The sequence below is a fragment of the Delphinapterus leucas genome, chromosome 12 (assembly GCF_059928025.1).
Source record: "Delphinapterus leucas isolate spDelLeu-1000000601 "Yukka" chromosome 12, BTC_Dleu_Yukka2, whole genome shotgun sequence".
Classification (NCBI taxonomy): Eukaryota; Metazoa; Chordata; class Mammalia; order Artiodactyla; family Monodontidae; genus Delphinapterus; species Delphinapterus leucas.
Window position 1 is genome coordinate 15560036 of NC_143140.1, and position 23996 is coordinate 15584031.

The window sequence follows — 23996 nt, forward strand, 5'->3', positions numbered from 1 at the left end:
GTAAGTATGCTGGTTTATAATGTTCTTAAAGGCTGAATTACAGTGTGGATTACATTCAGCAAAGTTGCTGACAATGATTCTTGAGTATCTTCTCCTCCTCTTCAAAATAAAGTTCTTCTAGTGAATATACCTTGTTAATATATTGATGTCTTATGGTATATTCAGTACTTTTATTGGGGTAATAGTTTAAAATCACTTGCTAAAATGGCATACAGATGTCTTAGGAAGCTGCAATAAAATACAGGAAAGTGAAATAATTTTTCTCTGAATATAAAGTTCAAGGACAATTTTTACATTAAAATGGTTTTAATGGAAAGTAGTAAAGTTAAATAACGTGGACATTATAATTTTATTATATCCTGACAAACAACATCAAACATTATTAAAGAGATTGTTTCCTAAGTGCAATACAATTTATGGCAATACCAAAAGAGTAAAATGTATCTTTTACAAATATTACCTGACTTCTAACAGATATAATCTTTAAAAAACTAATAAATTACAAAGATGTAATTTCGGTAAGAAAAAACATATATATACATTTTGTTTTATTATGTGTGTGCACGTGTATGAGTGTTGTCACATGGTTTCATTTGCTTCCGTAAACTTAAAGAAACATTTAAAGATGTTGCTTTGGGCTTCCCTGGTGGCGCAGTGGTTGAGGGTCCGCCTGCCAATGCAGGGGACACAGGTTCATGCCCCGGTCTGGCAGGATCCCACATGCCGCGGAGCGGCTGGGCCCGTGAGCCATGGCCGCTGAGCCTGCGCGTCCGGAGCCTGTGCTCCGCAACGGGAGAATCCACAACAGTGAGAGGCCCACGTACCAAAAAAAAAAAAAAAAATGTTGCTTTAAAATTATTATTTACCAAGAGATTGTATTATAGTTGGGTGATAGTTTAAGCTCTTCAAAACCATCAACTATTAATCCAACTAAACATTTGTTATTCAGTTAATGTCACCTTATTAATTATTATCATTAGTTTCTCCTGCTATGAAATAATTCTGATCACTTCCACTATTGGGCGTGACCCTAAGAATACAGATCAACCTCAACTTTTGACATTATCCCTCCCATTTTTAATTATACACATTGAGCCCCTGCATTGGGAGAAATTAAACTTAGAAACTTTCCGATGTGTTTAATTTTAGTTATGGAGGAAAATCCAGGTGAGCGTGTTAATTATTCAGTGATATAACTCAGACTTGGAGAGTTCGATTGGATCCTATATGTATTGATATTTCAGATGAAGGGGTCATTCGGGTGGTCAGGAGCTGAGATCAACTTAGGCTATTACTCTGGACCATGGTGAACTGCTTCCCCAAAGAGACCTGTTCTCGGTTTAAATCCCCAGTCTTTGTCTTAGACCTACATTCTACTAAAAATGTACAAAAGAGATCAACATCTCACATCACAATGGGACATGATCTGAGTGTAGAAATTCAAGTGAATTTAGAGGGTAAAGAAAAAATAAATCCCAGTTAGTCAACTGTGTCAAACACCTGCTGTCTGATGGTGAGAGGGGGAGACCTCGTCTTTTGGGAGTGCGTTGTCCCTGGTGCAGGCTCCTTTGACCACAAATGGATTGCACTTCATTTGTGTTCCCGCACCCCATCCTAAACACCTCACAAAAGCTGTAGGATTAATTCCTCAAACAAAGAAACTTATGTCTCAGTGTGAGTCTTGGGAACTTACAAATTTATAATTACCCAGGTTGTTGGAGGGAAAATGACTGACGTAGGACGCCTCGGTGCTTTCATCACCAAAGTAAAGAAGGGTAGCCTCGCAGATGTAGTTGGACACTTGAGAGCAGGTAAAGTTTCACTTTTAAACAGTTAAGTAATGTGTGCTCTGTGCATGGTGGTTTTCAACTTTGGGTAAGTTATGCATAAGTAAATAACTAATTTTAATGTATGCATACAGATTTGTTTCCTGATACGGATACTTAACTAACTGCAAAAATAGGTAACTATACCTCAATGGCAGTTTGGAGAAAGTGAGTAGGAATCTTATTATTTACGTAAAAATACATAGACACAAAATGCTGAAGGCTTACTAATTTTTGTAGATGGCTTCCTAATGTTGCTACAAAAATCCAAAACAGTTTAGCCTGTGCAAAATATAACTTCACTATTTAGTCCTTTATTTTATAAGCCATAGTAATTATTAAAGTTCTTCACAGTGGTCCCCAAACACTTATTCAGTACCAGTGATTTTAATAAAATGCAATCATAATCACATTTCTTACACAGATCATGTAATATATTATTTGTTAATTTAAATGTGACCTAGATTGTATTCACGCAGATGTGCTGCTTCTTGGTATTTGGAAATTTACATTATGTTACTTTGTAACCTTAATATGACATAATAAAATCATTTAATATATTGAAACATACCATACTTAGTAGCAACATACTTTCAAATTTATTTTCAATAAACTGTTTTTTTTCATTTTAGTAAAAATCATATTAACATATTGTCTCCAGTTTGCTGTACTTCAGAATTTAGTAGAAATCTTTTGGTGAGAGTGTCTGCTCACCCATTTGCCAGACAGTTACAGAGAAAACAGAGTAGGCTGACCTGTCAAAGTGAGGATTAATAACCCGTAGCACATGGAAAGAGAACGTTTCTAGACTGTGTTTTCAGTTTTTATACCGTAAGGTTATAATTATTGAGACCTTTATAAAAATATTCTATGACTGTTAAGGACATTTTTGTTGTAGTTGATTATCAGGATATCAGTTCAAAATCATTTAGATTTTTTCTTCGATAGAGACATGCTCTCCAGGTATCGTACGTGGAGAAAAAACAAATGAGGGATTTTTCTCCATCTGCTATACACACAGCTTTGAAGATGTGTACTGTACACTATTGTTTCTTATCGGGGACTATTTATGATTCCATAAGAAAACAGCTCAATCAGGAGTGACTGTGTCAATAACCTGAGTCTTTGCTTGTTTAATGACTTGAAAAGAAGCCTTGAAAAGTATGAGTCCCTTGTTGCCTACTCAAGTGTAAAATACCTTTAGCTACAGAGATCTGAACTTGCAGATCAGATTATAAACATGATATCTTTTGGGTTTTTTTCTTTGTGTTTTAATAGACAATTTCTTAAGAAAGCCAGTGAAGGGGTTTTTCTATATTATATATCCCTCGTAGTGATTTTCACTTAACACCCTTATGTGCCTAGAGTCTGAGAAACTTTAAAATGTCAGAAGCTCCACTTAAATAACTATAAAACATATAAGTGTACTTTTCACTTGAAGCAATTGATGTAACTGAAAAACATATTTTTGAAAATTAGATAATATATCCTCTTTGATTTACGTTATTATTTAGGAACTACTTTCCTTCTGTTTGCATATAAACAGCATTGACCTTTAAAAGTACAGTTTGTTTGTTTTTTATTAGCGTGACCTTTGCAGCCCGCGAATTGACCTTAGCATTTGCAGTCTTGCTGTAGCTTTTTCTACTGCTGTTCCCCTAAGTCTGCGCCCTGCCCCACCGCTTGACGTAATGATCAAACCACCAACTTGGCACTGACACTCTCCTTATTAAGACCCCTCAGTGTCTCTCAGGCACCATCTGCTCAGCTCAAAGCTCTGTAGTTTACCCCCAACTTCCAGCCACCTCCTTACCAGTCGTCTCATCCCCAGCCATGGTGGTCCACCCAGGCAGCTGTTTCCACCTCCAGGACCTGGCCAGTGCCTCTCGTGCCCGTGGTTGGCTTTGCTGCTCTTGTGATCTGCCTGCTGAAGTCCTCACCATCCTTCAAAGCCCACGTAAAGTTGCTTTAGTTCTCAAGGGTTTCCCGACATCTCCCCTGAGCAGTAACTAATAACTTCCTCCCTGGCATTCCTTCTGTTCCTCAGATGAATTCCTATCATTGCCTGTAACATTTGATTAAAGGTATTCATGTCTGTATTTCTCCTCCACCAAATTTAAGGACAGGAGAAAGTCTCTTTTATCTTTGTATCCTTATAATCTACATCCCTGCCTGAAAAGAGGACTCAGATATAAATAAATGTTGTTAAGGAGACCACCGTCTAGTTTAGGAGTTCTTGATTTGTAAATAATTAAATACATGCATTAAGTTAATTTGATATTGAAAGGTATGCTTCCAGGTTGCTGGCTATAAATAGAAGAATTTTATAGTGCAGTGCTTTTGCAAAATGTTGATTGCAGCACATTACTGGGTAGCAAAGTTGATGTAATGGGTTGCATCCATTATTTAGAAAAACAAAAAGAACATAATAGAATAGAAAATATCAGGGTAAGTATTGTTTTAGAAAATATTTTTTCGTACACACACATACATGTATACATTCACGTGCTGTAACCTTTATTTCTTTTCTTGGTCAATAAAGTTAAAAGACTCCAAATATATTTTAAATATGTATTATTATTTTTTAATATAGTGAAGTGTATTTGTTGCCTTTTTGAAAAACTGCTAGGTAACATCTTAGATCAAACGATCAGAAGTGATTTAACTACTAGTACTAACCATACTCTTGTCTCATACCAAAGCAGCATTATATGCTTTTCAAATATTTGCCCTTTTACTTCTGAGTAAGCAAACACTTGAGGGGGGGGGATTACTTTAAATAATCCTAGCAAAACAAAACTTTTCTACTTTTTTTTAAAGGCATAGCTAAAAACTAAACAATTCCATATTTATCGTTAGCCTTAAAATGTACAATGATGATATTGATCCATTAGTTCGCCACATGTTTCCTTTGCTACTAAAGTGTTATAGGCACTGAGAACAACAAAATAAGCAGAAACATAAAAAAAAAAAAAAACTAAGACACTCCAAAGTATCACTGAGGCTGGGATATTTCAGTTGAGCCTCCGTTGTCACTTGAAGGATACTGGGCGGAGGCATTTGAGACCTAAAACTGCTCTAAATATTTATGAAAATAAATAATTTTTCCCAAATGGTCTTTGGTGAAAACTCCAGTTAACATAACAGGTTGTTTGCATGTGTATTTTCACATCGTAGCACTCTCCTTGATGACTCTTCAGTTATCTAACAACCTAATAAGCACTATAGTTTTATTACTTTAAACGTATTTTCTAATTTTACTTTAATGCTCACAATATGTATTATGTATAGAACGTGTGTGTTATGAACATCTGGAAGTGGGTTAACTGTCATGCAACAGTTTTACATCTGCTTGCTTTGTAACTTGCCATATAGCTCCTTGCGCTACCCTCTGGGTATGAATTCAAATCCTTTCATGCATTTTTATTCTGTTGTGCATCTGGAGAAGGCAATGGAACATGACTTATAGTTGGAAAATTCATGCTAACAAATGTTAACTGCTGTTTCTACTAAAAGTAAAGCAGGATTTATGCAGCGTTTAATAATCTTTCATGTATAGAGCCGCCTACATTTATTATATGGAGGGCATGCTGCTAATTATTATTTTTTAATGTTTCCAAGTGAGCTGTGCTAATTCCATCCCATAGCATGAGATGATTTTTATATGATTTCTGGTATTTCTCAAAAGATAAAGGTAGATTGTATTGTGCTGTTTCCAGTGACCAGTAATATTCTATTGGGGAAAGAAAAAGAAAAAAAAAAAAAAAAGAAGAAGAAGAAGAAAAAAAGTGTCTAGAAGAACCATTTAGCTGCCATTATATGGCAATCAATTTGCTTTCAAGAGCAGAGCCTAGACAATTAAATTATTTGTATATGTTTTGCATTTCTTTGTTAAAAAAAAACAAGAAAAGATAAAAATAAACAATATATAAGGTAAAAAAATACCCTTTTTTTTAAATTCAAGGGGATGAAGTTCTAGAATGGAATGGTAAACCCCTGCCGGGAGCTACAAATGAAGAAGTTTACAACATTATTTTAGAATCAAAATCAGAACCTCAAGTTGAAATTATTGTTTCAAGGCCTATTGGGTAAGGCTAAAAAAACTTACTTCTTAAGTTTAGTAAATTACATGTATTAGCAGGGTTTTTAAAAGAAGTTTATACATTCATACAGTACATGTTAACATGGATAGTTTTTTTCTTCAAATATGGGCATACATTTTAGAATTTTTAAATCTCTTAATTTTTAAACTTGAATACTGAATTTTCTTCACTACATTTTAGAAGCTCCAGAATTTAACAATTTTAGTATCAAAAAGTATTGATATGTATTTTTCAGAAGTGGACTATAAAGTAAAAATATTTTATTTTAATGGTAGAACTATTTATTTTTATTAATTCTAAATTATTATAGTATTTCCTTAAAGGGAGTCACTAACAAACTCATCTTCCTGTGATATTTAAAATAGTAATCATTTCATACGTCTACATGAACTTTTTATTATTCTACTAAGAATGGAATATTTTTTCTATATCTTTACCCATGGGTAGTTCCAGATTTTATTTAAAATCAAGCAAGTTTGAAATATTTAAACATTTTAATTGGCCATAATAATTGGTATGATATTTTTGAAACTCCAGTATTCAGCATAATTTAATTATCTACAGCCAATGGGATATTTTCTCTATCTGTGTATAGAGTTCCCATATTGGTAGATTCTCATAACAAATCCACAGAGTCCAGAACATTCATTTTGCCTGTCTGTAATTTTTTGGAAGGCATTTTGAACTGTCTCATTATAGTTGGCTTAATGTTTGAGTATATTTTTGGAAATTATTCCCTTTTTTGTATTCTCTAAAATATTACAGAGCCATTAATTCAAGACTTTTTATGCTGGAAGAGTTAGTAACCTTAAATTTTTGTTGTTCTCATGGATATATGTCAATGCAAAACATACCAGAAAATATAATTATCCTAATTCTCAAAGAACTGAAACTGTATGATCATATATTCCAAAGAAAGATATATATACAAAACTCTAAAATAAAGGCAAACTTATAACCAATTTTAAGTGGTGATTATTAAGAGTAAATATTGAAGGCATTTGCAGAAGTATTGTACATTTCCATGCAGATTTATTAAAAATAGTGACACTATATAATTTATGCTAGTTTTACATGACGTGTTTTAGTGCTGAGGTAAATATGAGGCTGGAAAAGAGGTAAGTAAATTGGAAAATGAATCAAAAGTATAAAAAACAAAATTTAAAATCAAGCATTGTGCACATTGCCAAATACTTTCAAATATATAGTGGTTTTAAAAGTAATCAGCTAAAACGCCATTGATTCATGATGACTTAAAAATAAAAGAACTAACAGACAATTAAAGTGGACTGGAATAACGTTTTCATTATATTTACTGTTGTGCAAAATTAATTTTAAAAGTGTTATTTGCATAGCCACACCTAAACTGTCTTGGATTGTGGAATTCAGAGGAATATGGGAATAGGAAGCTTATATTTAAATAAAAATCAAATCTGGCATCAACTTTCCAGTTAATAGGGAAATGATTAGAATCGTGGAAGAATAATTCTAGCTATATTTAATAATTGTTTAATGTAGTTGTGTGATTAATTTAAAGCAGAAAGCAGATATATTTAGTCATAGTTTTGTGGGATAGAGATTCCAAGAAGCATTCCAAATGTAATTTACATGCTCATTGACCAGCATGGTCCAACAGACATCAGCCGTCCTGAGGTACTGCCCACTTTTGCCAACCTACCTTTATGCTTATAAGTGCTATTAAAACTATTTTACCACCTTGTTTGTGAGCAGAACAATGTAAGAAGGTTTGTGTAAATGTCACGTGGACATTTATGCATTAAAATATTACTGAAGCAATTAACATTAAATATATTTTAATTCAAAATCACTTAAAAAATTGTTTTACAACTTCTCCACAATTCTTCTTTCACAGACACATAAAATTCAAAGCTTGTGTCTGGTTTTGGAGCTCCAAATTTAATTTTCATAACTGACTTTGAGGCTGATTTTCAAAGAAGTTGTACTATCTAAACAAATATCGTCTCTAGATTTTTAAGAATTGACTTTTATTTGCCTCGATGAGTTCAGGAGAAGGTAGCAGAAAATAAAGAGTTGGTTTCTTGTGTCTTAGGTATTGAAAATTAGTCTAATTATTACATAAAGTATATATTTCATATGAATTATTAGTTGTACATAAATATATAATAAAACGTATTTATAAAATACACAACACAGGATGAATTGTCATTTGTAAGAAGTATAAATTGTAGGTGGTTAGGAGAATTACTTTGCACAAAAAAGTGAAAATGAAGAGTCAGGAAAATCATCAAACAGAAAATGAGTTTTGTTTCAATTCTCCCCAAAAGTGCAAAGTGAAGTTAGTTCACAAGGTAAGTGGTTAGAAATTCTTAAATAATATTCTGATAATTTTATTGGGACTAGCTAACTCCAGTCTGCTTTACTTTGTCTGTTGATATTTGCATATCGTTAATCTCCTTACATTGATACTAAAATATCTTGGAAAACAGAGGTTAAATAGTTTAATACAGTATAATTTCCAAACTAAGCTGGTCTAGGGTTCTAAGCCCACAGTGGATAATGGGTGAAGCTGAGGTCATGTTAAATATTTATTCAGAACAATCTGTGAGTGTGCCAGGAGTGGCTGTTCTCACCAGTCACTTTCTAATCATCTAGTAAATGGCCACATATTTAGCTAACTTCAGCATAGAAATATGAATCTCTGTATAGGGTTATATATGTGTATATTAATTATATATTCACATATATAAAATATTTTGGCTTTTCTGTTGCAAGCTTGAGCCATTTTTAATTTCCAAAGCAATCCATCCTTTTCATTTTTTAACTTTGCCCATGATATTCACCATATTATTTTATTATCAAGAGATGTTTCCCTCCCTTTCATTCAGTAAACTCTTTCAGATGTGTTTGTAAAGCATATTACTGATTTGTAAAATATGTGTCATTTTGATTTTCTAGAATTGAAATAAAATATTGCCTTTGACATTTTTTATTTCCAAAACCTGCTGTTTTGGTAGTAAAAATATTGTGGTGATTTTAGCCACAATATTATTCTGATTGTTGTCATGTTAAAGTGTTTTGCTAGTAAATGTATAAAAACTTATTTTTCCTGCAGTTTTTTTTGTGTGTGTGGTGTTTGACATTCATGCACATTAGAAATTGCCTTTATGGTAACTCCCGTCCATTTCCACACCTGTAAAGACCCAAAAGGGTTTTCCACACCACTGAGATAAAGTGTGGCTGTGATTGCCTCAGACAGGGTGGCTTAAGCTAATGGGATTTTCACCATACCCTGTTTCTTTTAGTGACATTCCACGGATTCCTGAGAGCTCCCATCCTCCACTGGAGTCCAGTGAGTATAAGATTTACTGTCTCCTTTAGTTATTTGATGTAAATGAGTTGGCAATCATGGCAGTCATGGGAAACCCAAAGGAGTTCTGCTTTAAGATTTTTCTCTTTCTGCTCTTTGTGTGTGTGGGTGTGTGTGTGGGGGTGTGGGTGTGTGTGTCTATCAGAAGATCAAAAGTCTTTATTGGCAATAACCTTCTTGCATCATAGCCGTCAGGATGCACAGAGCAAAATTAATATACTAACAGTTCTATTTGCTGTACATGAAAATGCATTGTGATACTGGATTATTCAGGTTGATTGGAAATTGGCTCAGTGTCATGAGCAGTGAAAGAAACAGGCAGGCACATAAATAATTTTAATACAACGTAACGGTGTCAGATATGATCATGGAAGTGAGTGGGTGGAGTAGAGGGGGATTTCAGTGGAAATAAAGGGCCAGGGGACTGTGGCTAGAGGGTTGAGTTATCTACATGGGCATTAAAGGGACTCCAGATAAAAGAAGATGATGGGGCTTCCCTGGTGGCACAGTGGTTGAGAGTCCGCCTGCCGATGCAGGGGACACGGGTTCATGCCCCGGTCCAGGAAGATCCCATGTGCCGCGGAGCGGCTGGGCCCGTGAGCCATGGCCGCTGAGCCTGTGCGTCCGGAGCCCGTGCTCCGCAACAGGAGAGGCCACAACAGTGAGAGGCACGCGTACCGCAAAAAAAATGTGGAAGTAACTCAGATGTTTACCTTGCATTGGATGGGAGTTAAATTAATTCTACTTGGGCTTGCTGGTTATGTAACCCAGCTTATAGGAATAGAAAATACAAGGTGATTTAAGGGGAAAACAAGTGATGGTTATAAGAAGGTGGAAAATACACGGATGGGATAAACAAGGAAGTGGAGATTAGGTTAGTAAATCAAATGCATAGCATCATATTCTGCATACCTGCTAGACATGAGACCAGATTTGGTTTTGAGTTTTCTAATATAAAGAGGGAAATGGAGCCAATTGCATAATTTATAGTGTTGATGTTATTTAAAAAGAAAAAAACTGGTATATTAGAAACATACTGACTATTAGAAGCAACAGTGTCATGGTACTGAGACCGAAGAAGAAAATTATCCTGAGAATACTTTCATAAAAAAGACATAGTAATAAAGAATTTTATAGCACTGTTTTGTCTAGTTAAAAGTCTTCAGAAAGTACAGAATGACGCTGATTTAATTTAAACGTAAGTTGCATGTATGGAAAAAAATGTGGATGACATACTCTTGGGAAATGGTCCATAAATAGTGTTTTCTCAATAAAGCTAAGTTTTGAATAGCTGTAGGTTCAAGGTTATACTTGCTGGAGTAATAGCATTCTGCAGACATCCATATTGCTGGTTGTGGACACTTTTATCAGTGACCCGGGAAGAGAGGACTTTCATTTAAAACGGGGGAGAAGAGCCTCACTGAGGGGCTGAGTGGGGAGCCAGCCTCCCTCCTCCACGCATGAATCACTAGACAGCATCCTCAGACAGGAGATTGGTCTGTAAGATCAAAATCAAAAGAGATGTAAATCGTATTTTAAAACAGTGATGAATTCTATCTAGGCTTAGACGCAGCTCATAAATTATATGATATGTGCATTCATTTTAATTTCAGTGAGGACAGTTCATAATAGATGATCCTAAGATAATTAACACAACGGGTACCATCTTTCTTATCACTGATAGCATGAAACCTTTAACTGTATGCGAGGCTGTACAAGAACATACACAGGCCGATACCCTCTAGAAACGCCGCAGAGAGTCAATACTTACAGAGTGGAGCAAATAAATACAGTATTTGATTATATCACTTAAAATACCTTTAAAATAGACAATTAACCAAAGAAAGCACGATGATAACTTTCTAGGACTATCCCACTGATAGTAGGTCCTACTCTTATGGACGCCATTGAATTATGGTTTTACACCAGTAACAGATGCATTTAACATTTCGTGAAAAATATGTTTTCTCCACACATCGGTTACCAATACGTTACTAAAAAGTACTTGATTTTTTTTTCTCATTTTAGGTTCTAGTTCCTTTGAATCTCAGAAGATGGAAAGGCCTTCCATTTCTGTAATTTCTCCAACAAGCCCTGGAGCTCTCAAAGATGCGCCACAAGTCTTACCAGGACAACTTTCTGTATGTGTCTTTGGTACATGTTGGAGACCATTAGTATAAGCTCCCTGTTCTGAGTCTGTCTTTAAAATGTGGGGCTTTCTTTGAAGGCTGTGATACAGTCAGAGTCATTTAACGGCATAATCTACTTCATCAGTTTTCATTAATTTATTATTAGATTGTTCTTTTACTCATATATCTGGAAATATTTATTGAATTCCTACAGTGTGCCAGATGTTCTGAACAGTAAGTGATAAATGATAACATAAAATAATAAAGTATCAATTACTTTTTGTGTGCTGTATAAAAGTTTCTAAGGTAAGTAGTTGGTTAGATGCAATAAACCTAGAGAGTCATGTTCTGTTTACTTAACAACCTCATGAGCCTGGATCCTGAGAAACTTAAATTTAAGATATTTTTTTAACCTCTTAAGACATTTGATGAAACTCTTGATTGCTGATAGTAGTGTGAACAAGCTACCGTTTTCTTCACTGTTGTTTTATATGTGATCTGGGAAAAGCTGGAGTAAAGAAAACATGGCTCATCATTAGGAAAAGCTACATTTCTTCAGATTATGGTAGAATACAGGACATTTGATTAATAACTAAAAGAAAATCTTGTTTCACATTGTTCTATAAATTGTTGATCGTGTGCTACTCTGGTAATGTGTGAATTTCTGTAGTCTGTTTTTGCTACTCTTAGTTTTAACTAAACAAAGAAGATAACTGTAAGTTTGCTGTGATTTTTGAAACGCTTCCTGGTTTTAGCTTCTGTTTTTAGTAGGTTAAAGATCTTTGTCTAGTCCCTGTGCTATTTTATCTGCCCTGCCGTCTTTTTTATTTCAGTGTGTGTGGGAATCTCTCATACACTCCACCTATTTCAGGTTTATGAACAGCACACCTCTGGTATTAATTAGGAACAGAGGTATGGATTGATACAGATCTGGGTTTGAATTCTTAACCTGCCCCTTACTACTCCCATGTTAAATTAGCTTATTTTGTTCTAATGACTCTTAAATGTATTCTGATCTATACCTATTAAACAACGCATGGTCATAATTCTTATTTAACCATAAGCCCAAAACTAACTTCTAAATTAAAAAATTAAAGTTAACTTTGTCCCTTGCCAGCACAAATACTGCACTGACTGCATTAGGAGTTTGCAGGTACTATTTCAGTGTGCCACTTAGGAGGAATACCATTTGGCCTTCGCTTGGTTTAAAGGCATTTACGCATTGTACCTTCCTTTGCTCCTTTCCCCTTCTCTCATGAAAATTTATCTGTAATAGGTTAATTATAAAAATTAAATAAGAAAAAAATACCAGAAAACAGCAGTACCTGGTGTACAGAGGCATACAGTAAATGCGTTTCCTGATGTCTTCCAAGTTACTTGCATATATTCTTCCCAACATCAAACATTTTATTTCAGCTACAGTTGGCATTGCAGAATGCATTTAGTAATGCTATAATCATTATTAAGATACGTATAATCACCAAACACTTGCATTTAGCATTTAAAAACAAGGACAATTATTTCAATATCCCCCCCTCTTCCCTTAGTCTTTTCTAAACATTTTATCATTAGTTTTATTCCATCGCATGATATAAGAGACTATAAATCAACACTGCAGGCCCACCTCTTGTAAGTCACACTTAAAATGCGTGAAAAGTCAAGTTCTAAAATGGTTATGCTTTCAAGTTGGTATTCTTTGCAGAAATAATATCTATAATTCAGTTGTATTTTGCAATTTGAAATTTCCTTCTTCGAAAATAATTTTAGTATTTTTTGTGAAATTATAATGCCTCATGATTTTTACAAATGCTAATTTCTTTCTCCATTGCTCTTAGGTGAAGCTGTGGTATGACAAAGTGGGCCACCAGCTGATTGTAAATGTTCTGCAAGCAACAGATCTACCCCCAAGAGTAGATGGGCGTCCCAGGAATCCCTATGTAAAAATGTATTTTCTTCCAGATAGAAGGTATGAAATAATTTTAGAAAAAGTATGTAAAAATCTTTGCTAATTAGAAAAAAGTAGAATTTCCTCTCTTGGGATACAGTTTCATATATGTTTTAAAGCTTTATCGAGGTAGAGTTGACATACCAAAAATTCCACATACTTTATATATAGATAGATAGATAGATAGATGAATTTGCACATATGCATACACCTGTGACATAGCTTTAAAATGTAATAGATACCTCTCTATGAGGGAATAAACTATATTATCCCTAAAAAAAATTCCCTCAAGCCTTGTGTTTCTTTAAAATAATCTGCCAATTTTAAAATTGTCCATTACCTTGTTTCCACATCTATTAGTCTTTGACAGCTACATCATTTAGAATGTACCTTTGTGTATGCGTTTCTATAATTTCTATAATCGTAACTACTGCCTACATTGTAGTTAAAACTAGAATCTTATTAAACTCGATAGTCTTTTCAGACTTGTATATTAAAAGTTATGAATTAAAGAGAGTAAACATCCCAAGAGCAGCGCTGCATGGAACTACAGTAGGTGGCAGCATGTACTTGCGTTTGCTTTCTCATTGACAAAACATACTTATTTTTCAGTGATAAAAGTAAAAGGCGAACCAAAACAGTAAAGAAAGTACTAGAACCAAAATGGAACCAGACTTTTGTGTATTCACATGTGCATCGTAGAGATTTCAGAGAACGGATGTTGGAAATAACCGTGTGGGACCAGCCCAGGGTGCAAGAAGAGGAGAGTGAATTCCTTGGAGAGGTGAGGGGTGTCGTGAAGAAACGGGTCAGACGCCTCACGAGGCTTCTGTGATGTGCATTATTATGGCTGCTTTTATTATATTTGGGGAACGGCGCTTGATCTAACCTGAGAGCTGCCCTTTCAGATCCTCATAGAGTTGGAGACGGCGCTTCTAGATGATGAGCCGCATTGGTATAAACTTCAGACTCATGATGAATCCTCACTACCTCTGCCTCAGCCATCACCCTTCATGCCACGGCGACACGTCCACGGGGAGAGCGCCAGCAAAAAGCTGCAAAGTAGGTTAAGGCTCTTTTCAGTTACCAGAAGTAATTGTGTCGTTATGATCGAATCCGAGATGAACATTCAAGGTGTTTTTTCAAATGTTCATTAGAGATCGAAATATTGAATAATCAGTCATCTATATAAAGAGGCTTGGCAAAACCATTTTCTGCATTTTCCCAATGAAAGTAATATATACAGTAGAGTGGAGTAATTCCACAGCTGAAAGCTTAAAAATTCTCAAATATAATTCTTTGCCCAGTCCTGATGGAGCTGTTCATTGGTTGACTGATGGGGTAATTCTTGTCATTATTGGTGGTTGCTACATAGAACATCTTAATAACAGTATGATTCCTGGATATTTTTAGTATTATTATTTGTAAGAAATAATTTTTCAAAAGCATTGTAAAGTGTGTTTGCTGTTGTTCATCTGGTGATTGGGGAAAACACATTTTTTTTCTGTACTTACTCATTAATTTTTGAATGAATGACAAAATCTCTTATTGAACAGATGAAACTTAGAAGCCTCGTTTTGGTAATCTGGAACCAAATTGTTTTCCTCATATAATTAAATACTTCATATTAGTGCTTCTCTGATCAATCATTGCCTCAAAATTAACGTTTCATGCAGTATGATGGCTAATTTTGAGGGCTAAACATAAATATTTTATAAAGGGCCCTGATGCCCTTTCAATAATATGAACTCAGTAGAGTTCCAGCCAAGAAAGTTCTCTTTGAACCTTTCCACTCAGCCCCATCCTCCCTGAACTGCAGAGGAGGGCGCATAATTGTGTAGAAAACAGTATACACTTTGTTATAGACCTTAATTAAAAATAATTTGAAGAGTCAAAATACTCTTCTATGAAATCCCCTTCCTTCTATGTGTCTTCAGTAATTATAAGGATGCTGAGAATATGTTATCCTTGGATAACGAATATTTTTTTAAACATCAGCCCTGCATTAACTTTGTAGTACATATATGTATAACTGAATCACTTTGCTGTACACCTGAGACATCGTAAATCAACTCTACTTCACCAAAAGTGAAAGTATTTAGTAATAATGTAATTAGCTTTAAAAAAAAATGTGACCATGTCCTCCACATCTCCTGACCCGAGCGGACACAGAGGTATCTGTTTGCCTTCCTGTCGTGCAGGGTCCCAGCGAATCAGTGACAGTGACATATCAGACTATGAGGTTGATGATGCCATTGGAGTGGTCCCTCCAGGTGCGTGGGGGAACGTGGCCGGCTTCACTGTGCTTCCGTGCTTGCTTTGCTGCCAGCTTCCAGACTTCCTTGGGTCCCATATTGGAGATTTAGAGCACAGAGAAGTCTGGATTATACTATTCCATGGTGACTTGTCTTCCAAATTATTAAGAAAGTTTGAGGTGGACTAGTAAATACTCATTAACATCCCCACTTAAATTAGTCAGGGTCTCCCTTAGAAGCTAACGAAGTTCAAATCATCATTTCACAATGCTCTGAGCAGAAGTGAAAATATGACTTTTGAAAGGATAGAGTTAATTCTGTAATAAAAATTCCATTCTCCTGTGTTTATACTGTATGTCTATGACTTCGCTTCCTCCGTTTCTGAAAATAATGTAGCCTTCCATGGAATACACTGAGACAGGTGCATGGCAGGGTTGAAAACTGCATGTGGCATGGCTTAGCTTTTAACGCTTTTGTGAAATGCTCAGCACTGATTATACGTAGAATATGTCTGTATGTTTTAAAATAAGGAAATGCTTTAGAAAGATTCAATATTCGTTTGAAGTCATTGTCTTTTTGTCATTGTATAAATTAGTAAAATCTTTGTGACACTGTGCAGTTCAAATCTATGTTTCTCATCTGAGTCTAGTCAGAAAGTGAGTCAAACCAAGTAGTGAAGACATATTTTCTTGGCACTAATCCTGTTCCCTTTATTTACTAATGAAGAGTGGGGAGATATTCAAATAAGAAGACATTAAAGAGAAAATCTTGGGGTATATAAATAGGGGTTCTTAAAGACATTTCTTTGGGACAGTATTGACAGATGTTCCCTTAATTTACATAATTTTTCAGGTGGGGATGCACTTAATTTGAGGGCAACGGTTTTGGTAAAGTCAATCAATAGACATTACAAAGACTAGTGACTGAGGTCGCAATTTAGAGAGATACATACGACTTCGTTAAAACTGGGAGAAAATTATGGAGAGTTTCCTAAAATTAAGCTTCATTTGCTCCGTGAAACTCAGAGAAAATATTGTCTTTGATCACTGTATGAAAGTAGCAGATATCTTAAAAACAATGAGTCTGGTTCTGTGCATATCTGTGTACTTAGATATTACTCCTTGATATCAGACCATCAGGGAGAGTTTGAAATAATAGTGGGTCATTGTGGATAACAGTTCATGTTTTGCTTTCTGAGTTTGTTGATTTATAAAAGGATCAGAATAATTAGGCACACTCTACCCAGAAAATTTCACACAGAGTTTAATAGAATATTGTCTTTATGGAATTGCAAGGGGGAAGGTAGTTCTCCATGGTACCCATTGGCATATTTAAATAGAATTCAGACGATTCCTCGTAGGAAAGGGGTCTTGTCAACAAACCTTTCTAACAAGAATCTTGGCTGTTAATTCATATTAATGTTGTCACTTCTAACTCATCTGAATAGAATTTACTTCTGTGGGTGGTTCTCACAGGCTATTCACCTAAAATTTCACATTTTTATGATGAGGCCGGTTAGTGAATGAATGAATGAACGGCTAATTCAACAAATACTTACAAAAACGATGAGTTTCTTCTTTTTTCCTTGAGAGACCACATGGGTAACAGCCAAAATGGGAAGTATAGGACTGACTGCAGTGGTGTTAGTGTTTGGAACCACCAAAGAACACTGAATTCTAGATATATCTATATTCTATCCTGATATAAACATATGATTATACATGTTTATATCAGGGATTATCCTTTTACCATAGAGAAGCAGTGTCTGAATTTGTCATTTCAAATGATATCCATTTTTATTTAGCATTTAAAATGTAACAAAGCAAACTTTTAATAGAATATAACTAATAAATTATGTAAGCCAATCAGTAGTATTTTATGTTCCAGAGATTTCTTCATAAATTAATAAAGGAGATAATGGAATTTACTTATATTTTAGGGGTGCCCTTCAGTGATTCAAAATGTATATATGGTAGCTTCTAAAGATATACATGTGTGGCAAATACAGTATAGCAAGACACACAGTAATAAGCAATACATTTTAAGTGAAGAGGAAAGATAGTAAAATAAGGGCAAGAAGCTAAAATAAAGTGAGGGGATAAGTTAATAAACAAGTGTGTTGATACATAACCAGATATTCTAAGAGGCTGATTACAGATTTCCTAGTGTCCAGTATAGAGAGAACTTTGTTCACGCGTGGATGCCAGGTAGTTCTACGTGTGTTTAACACACTCAATGAAGCTTCTGGTTACGTTTGCTGAAGCAGCTGGAAAGTGTCATTTAGATGTTCTACCGCAGCTGGGCCTTGAACTTCCTAATACCTGGCTTCTCTAGGACCACAGGGTTCTGTGTTCTCGTTTGATGTATTACCACCTTTAAGCAGTTGAGACCTCCAGAGCTACATCTTACTACCTTTATGGTTGTCATAGCCTTATTGTTACTTAACATAAGTAATTTCAACTGCTTAAGAAGAATAAAAATAACCACACACGGAATGCCCTCATCTGAGGCCAGGCGTCTGGCAACCTCAACTTTCAGACCATTACTGCAAGTTCAGAAAATGAAAAAAAAACAACAACAAAAACAACCCGATAACTTTGAACTAACTGAAACATTGAAATGAGCATAACATAGCAGTTCCTTCTTCCCTTTTTTCTGAAGGCAGTGTGAATGTTGTCAACAGTAAACTAAACATAATATAAAAAAATGAATTATTATAAAAAGCAGGGAAAGGCCTATGAATGCATATTAGGGTAGGATAAAAATGACATTAATCTCTATGTAAATACAAAGAATCCAAGAAAAAAATGAATTATACCCTTTTACAGAAGATGCCTAAAGTCTCTAAAAGTTACTTCAGAATAATTAATTATTCCAAATCGAAAAGTTCCATTTATATACCTCGAGTATTCATTGAAATCTTGAAATGGTGTTCCCAATTCAATCCTGACCTTCCATAATTACAATATAATTGATACCAAATGTTTTCAAATGATACCAAATTGTAATTTTAAATGTTTTAAGTAATTCACACTTTGGATTAATTATCTTTAAAACAGCCACCATTATTTTTTAATATTGAACTATGGAATAAATTCACTACATGTAAATTTAGTTGGTTTCGTTCTAGACTTAATATTACAATTTGTATGTCTGAACAAGGAAATTTTCTACATGAAATTCAAAATAGTACCTGAATTGCTCTTATCTTTGTCATAAAATGAAATTATAAATTATACCATTTATGTTTATATTATTTGGTCCTTTACCGATGTTTTTAGAGAGTAACAAAATGGCTGAGCTTCTTTGGTGTCAGTATTGTCAAATTGGCCTTTATGTAATGTTTAAAGACCTTCCGTATATTCTAAGCTTAGTCAAAAGATTATACAATCACATCAAATAAACTGCTGGGGAATTTAGTCTGCCTTTAATAATAATGTTACATGGCATATTTTAAAAATAATGTGAGAGTTGTCAAGTAAATAAATGAGTAGCAGTTCAAGCTACCTTGTTAGACTTAATGTTTTCATGGTTGTGTACATTTCACGTAGTTGTAAATATCATTATTTTTCCTTTGGCCACAGAATTTTTTATTTTCCTTCCAATAATAGCAACAATAACCCTGTGAAAACATTAATTAACGTGTTACTATGGTTTGCTGTTTTATCTTAACTAAATCAGAGATCATAGAAACCTTTTGGTTTCAAGGGAGAATGACTTTTAGAATTTAATTTTAAGTAACTGTATTAATTATGTTAGGTTACTAACACATTTGTGGAATAGTTTCAGATGTCTGGGGTAGATTTGATAATTGTTTCTTTCGGAGGGTTGATTTGTTCTGCATTATTGCCATAGTCAGCTCCACCCATACCCTATTTTCATTTGAAAATTGCAGTATCATCTGTGGTCCTCAAAATTCACAATCAGTGTTTGTTATAGTGAAGCCCTGCTGCTGTTCAATTAAAATTGGTATGGTAGCATCTTTATTTTCTTATTAGTGAAGCCATCTGAAATCCAACTAACATAATTTATCCTTTGGCAGAAAAATTCCAATAACATTCGAAGAGACACTAAATTTCTAAGCATTGACTTGTATATGAGTAACAGTTCACTGTCAAGTGCTTGATTTGTGTTGCTAAAAAAATCACTCACTCATTCCGTAAACTAGTATCCCAACTCATCCTGGCGTCTGAGGCATCAGCTGTCATATTTGTCACGAGTATCTCCATGGTAACCTTTGAGCCAAACTGTACCCGGTCCTCATGCATGTGTATGTTACGCTCTGTACCTATACTTAGTAGTTTCGTCGATAAGGCTGGTAATACCGACTGCATGGCATTTATCTTCATAGGTCAATGGCCGCTTTCCCTATCATGTGATGTCTCCACATGAGCACTGACACTATAGAAGAATACTGACTCGTTCTTTGTGTACACTCTTGCCAGTAGGTTATAGGTCAGGTGCTAGAGAAAGCAAACCTTCAACACTAACTGTGCCAGAGCAGCAGAGAACAACGCACCACCGATCACGGTCGGTATCTCCTCATCGTGGCGATGATCAGGGGAGGCCGCGTTCCCGTTTACCAAATGTGCCATTACAGAGGTAGGCTTCGAGAAGAGCTTAGCATCTCTGACGGTACTCTTTATTATAATACAGCGCAAACTGCCACAAGACTCTAAGAGAAATGAAATAATGGTTTGGTCAATCAAGTTATTTTTTTCAGAATCCTTTGTAGGCAAGATGCCTTTTTATTCATTACCCAACCTATGCAACATTCTGTTCTCTAATCTCAGGTAATCTCCCAGGGAGTGGAAGAAGTGAATGTTGCAAGCACAGTTTTTGAATAACTGTCTTGTATTCTGTTTGCTAGTTAATTTTCTCCTGTTGGGAGAAATTGTATGGTAATAAATAAGACCTGTGCAGAGAAGTGGCACAAATGATAAGGTTGAGGCAGAATGCATTTTTAAGAAATTTGGGATTGTCTCTTTGAAGCACTTTAAATGTTTGGAAAAGCATATAAGACGGAAGTTATATCGTGCTGTATTTCATCTCACCGAAATACACTTCTGAAATTTTCACTAAGTATGCAGATGAAAATCGTGGTCCTTTTTTGATGGAAGTAAACAAAGGAGGTTGGAGAAATACAGCACAGGCAAAGCAATGGTAGAGAATAAATACCTTTAAAACATGTATTTGGTGATGAGGCCAGCACTTTTCAAGCCGTGTCAGTTATTTGCCAATTACCGTCCATTCTTTCCTGTTAGTCTGTCAGCCTGTTTGGGGAAGGTGGTACATTGTGATGCATGTAAATTTTTGCAATCATTTCAGGAGTTTAGATGAAATTCATCCAACAAGAAGGTCACGTTCTCCAACCAGACACCACGACGTGTCCTGCAGCCCAGTTGGTCACAGACCCGGAGATGTGGACAGTCAGTGTCTATCAGAACAAGACAGGTATTTGTCCACGTTATGATCTCAACGCTGTATGTCTTCTTTGCTCTGTTTTCGTCTATGATAGGTATCTTGGCATAGTACAAAAGACAGGAAAAGTATTTCATCATTCAAAACTGAACTTCTCCCAAGGAACGACTCTTAAGATATTCTAATAGAAATGCAACTCTGGGAAATATTTGACTAATATTATATTGTCATAAAAGGTGCATTTAAAAAAAAATCAGAATTTATGTTTAGCCAGTTTTAAATGTACAGTTTGTTGTTGACTTAGATACTAACCTAAATTATAGAAGGGAGTCTACATGAGCAATTTTCAAATATTTTATTTTTTGTGGGTTGCAGTCTTTGGGATATTATTTATGTAATTATAAAATTATGTTTTTCTGCAATAAAAAGTTTTTGGGTACAGGCCATCTGAAAGACAGTTACTATTGCAGAGTTTCTGTGAAAACTTCAGCAGTCATATTTTTCAGTACACCTACTTCCCATAAAATGTAGTTACCTAAAATGTCTATAAAGTACAAAATATTGAAATGGATTCTTTCTTCTATGGATGTGTACTTAGGCTTAGTTCTGCATCTGTTTGATGTTATGACTCCATGGTCCTACATGCCCGCAGACTTTCTCCTCAGACCAACGCCCTTCCTGTAAGACGGGCCTGACCACAAGCTCACGATCTGTTTTGGGTTGTTAGAATCCCCAGCTGGTTGAATCGTGTCTTCTGGCTTTTTGAAGTGTAGAAACTTTTAGGGAAGGGTAGGGAATGAGGTTGGTACGCAATGATTGATCTTTGCTGTGTAGTCAAGGACACAGAACTAAAGGAGAGCCTCTTAGCTCCCTAACTGTCACCCTGATGGAGCCATGACCTTCAGGAGATGAGGTTGTGGTACTTACTGGGACAGAGCACTGCTCGGAGGAGGGGGTCCCCGCTGCTCAGGTGGAGTGGAGTCAGGTGAGGGTCCCTTTGTTGATATTCACTGGAGCCACCATGAATTTAGGTGAGGAGGGGGAAAAAGAAGGACTTCTGGGCCAGGGCATTCAACAGAGTGAAATTAATTTGAGTGTAGAAAAAGTATCAGTTTTAAGATAAAACATTCCTAATCAAGTATGTTCTTAGTTGGTAAAGGAGAAACAGAATAAGTGATATTGCATTTTACAGGCTATAAGAGCCAAGAAAACTGTCATGCTTTGAGTTGCTAAAAAGAAATTTTAAAATTTAGGGTTCCCATTAGTATCAGAAAAGCCAGATTTATAGGGCTTTTAAAAGTTGTTAAAATACCTAAGTGTCTAGAATTGGAAACAGATTTCTATGTGTTATTTGGGGAAGGTTCAGTTTAGTTTAGTTTTGCCTTGATACTCTGTGAAATCACTTTGAAATACAATAGCAAATCAGCAACAGCTAGGACTTCGACCATAATGTTTGTACTTTATTGTTGAAAATTTAAAAAGTACTGTCATGTTTATTTTTGTTTAACCTCTCAAGCAAATATGCTAGTGTAGACAATCTGGTTTCTTCCCTTTCCATGTTGTCATCGGCATACCATTGGCATAACCCATGTCATTTAATGCCTCATAACTTATCTGTTTCACTCACCACCCATCCTGTCTGTGCAGTGAGCTTCTCATGCTTCCCAGAGCAAAACGAGGACGAAGTGCAGAATGCCTACACACCACCAGGTAAATACAGGAATTTGGTGACGGTAACTGTGTGTGATGACTCTTTCCATTCTACTCTGCTTCCGTCTCCCCCTTAGCGGTATTATTACGAATACGTGAAATTAATTTCCCCAGTGTTCAAAATTGGTTTTGTTTTATATGGAGGTTGTGGAAAAGGTTCCAAATATATTTGAATTCTGATCCAGACAGACTGCTTTTCTATCAAAGTATTTGAAATCCAGAGGCTGCTGAGCCTCTGTGGCTGTAAATGTGTTTACACATTTCCAAAACCGAGGAACCGATTTCTGCAATTAAAATTCTATAACCTCGCTGTGAGCCCCACCACACACACACGCACACACACACACATCTAGACACAAGAGGTCTGATCCGCTGTGCATGGCAGTGTTACTGTTTCCGTGATTATAAGTTCATCACTTTGTTTTAGCCTTCTTTTATTTTTATGTTTTGATTCTACTGTTGTTTTCTTTCTATTTGCTTTTAATAAGATCTTTACCACTTCATTTTTAAGAGCTGAGCTTCAGTTTCCTTCTTGATAAAGAGTGCGGATATATGACCTGTTAACTTCTAAGCCCTCCCTCCCTTCATACCCTCACCAGGTCAGAAATGCTACACTACCAACTTTCCCATAGAGACACATAACGGTATAAAGCCTCCGTAAAGATGAGAAGAAGAGGGGATACGTTATTGTCGTCTAAATTGGAGCTGAGAACCTAGCACTTTATTTTCATCTCATTACATCTTGGATCTCATATCCCAAATAAGTCCTTTTACAGGTTACTCAAAGAATACAGTCTGTGCGTATTTATTGTCAATGTGAAGTTAATGGAAGGTAAAGAATAACTAGGTGAGATAAATGAACCAACACACAGATAAACTCTTTCAAATATTATGGCCAATAAAGAGTAAATAGGAGAGAGAAGGAAAGAGCTGTACCTGGAAAACCTGTGACGCAAACACAAATGCAGCTTTATTGTGTCTGTGTGGACCTGGGCTTCCGCTCAGGAATTGAACGTGATCACCCGAATGAGAACTAACTTTCTACATGTATTAAACTCTCCTAGTGATAACTACTGCCCTGTGTGCAGTGCCACAGGGAAAAATGAGGGATGTTAGTTCTGTTTGCAAACTGGAGAAATAATGTAAAATCCTAACTATTGTAAAAAAACCAGCTCAATTCTTTATAATTCGAAAGCCTCCAGCCTTACTTTGGTTGTCCTGACAAATAGTTTAATAGGAATGATTTCTTTACAGATTC

General features: G+C 35.5%; 1 protein-coding gene across 3 annotated transcripts in view; it reads left to right on the forward strand.

Moving 5' to 3' along the window:
* The window catches only part of LOC111183251 (regulating synaptic membrane exocytosis protein 1), a 189844-nt gene that overhangs the window by 21896 nt on the left and 143952 nt on the right, over nt 1-23996 (forward strand). For 2 of the 3 annotated variants that reach the window (XM_022590440.2, XM_022590437.2), the window contains exons 4-14: nt 1712-1811; nt 5791-5914; nt 9214-9260; nt 11307-11419; nt 13243-13373; nt 13965-14136; nt 14261-14414; nt 15554-15625; nt 20053-20209; nt 20936-21061; nt 22676-22738. In XM_022590440.2, coding sequence (XP_022446148.1) covers nt 1712-1811; nt 5791-5914; nt 9214-9260; nt 11307-11419; nt 13243-13373; nt 13965-14136; nt 14261-14414; nt 15554-15625; nt 20053-20209; nt 20936-21061; nt 22676-22738 — 1259 coding nt within the window. The remainder of the gene's footprint in view (nt 1-1711; nt 1812-5790; nt 5915-9213; nt 9261-11306; nt 11420-13242; nt 13374-13964; nt 14137-14260; nt 14415-15553; nt 15626-20052; nt 20210-20935; nt 21062-22675; nt 22739-23996) is intronic. The other variant, XM_022590445.3, reaches the window with a different exon arrangement.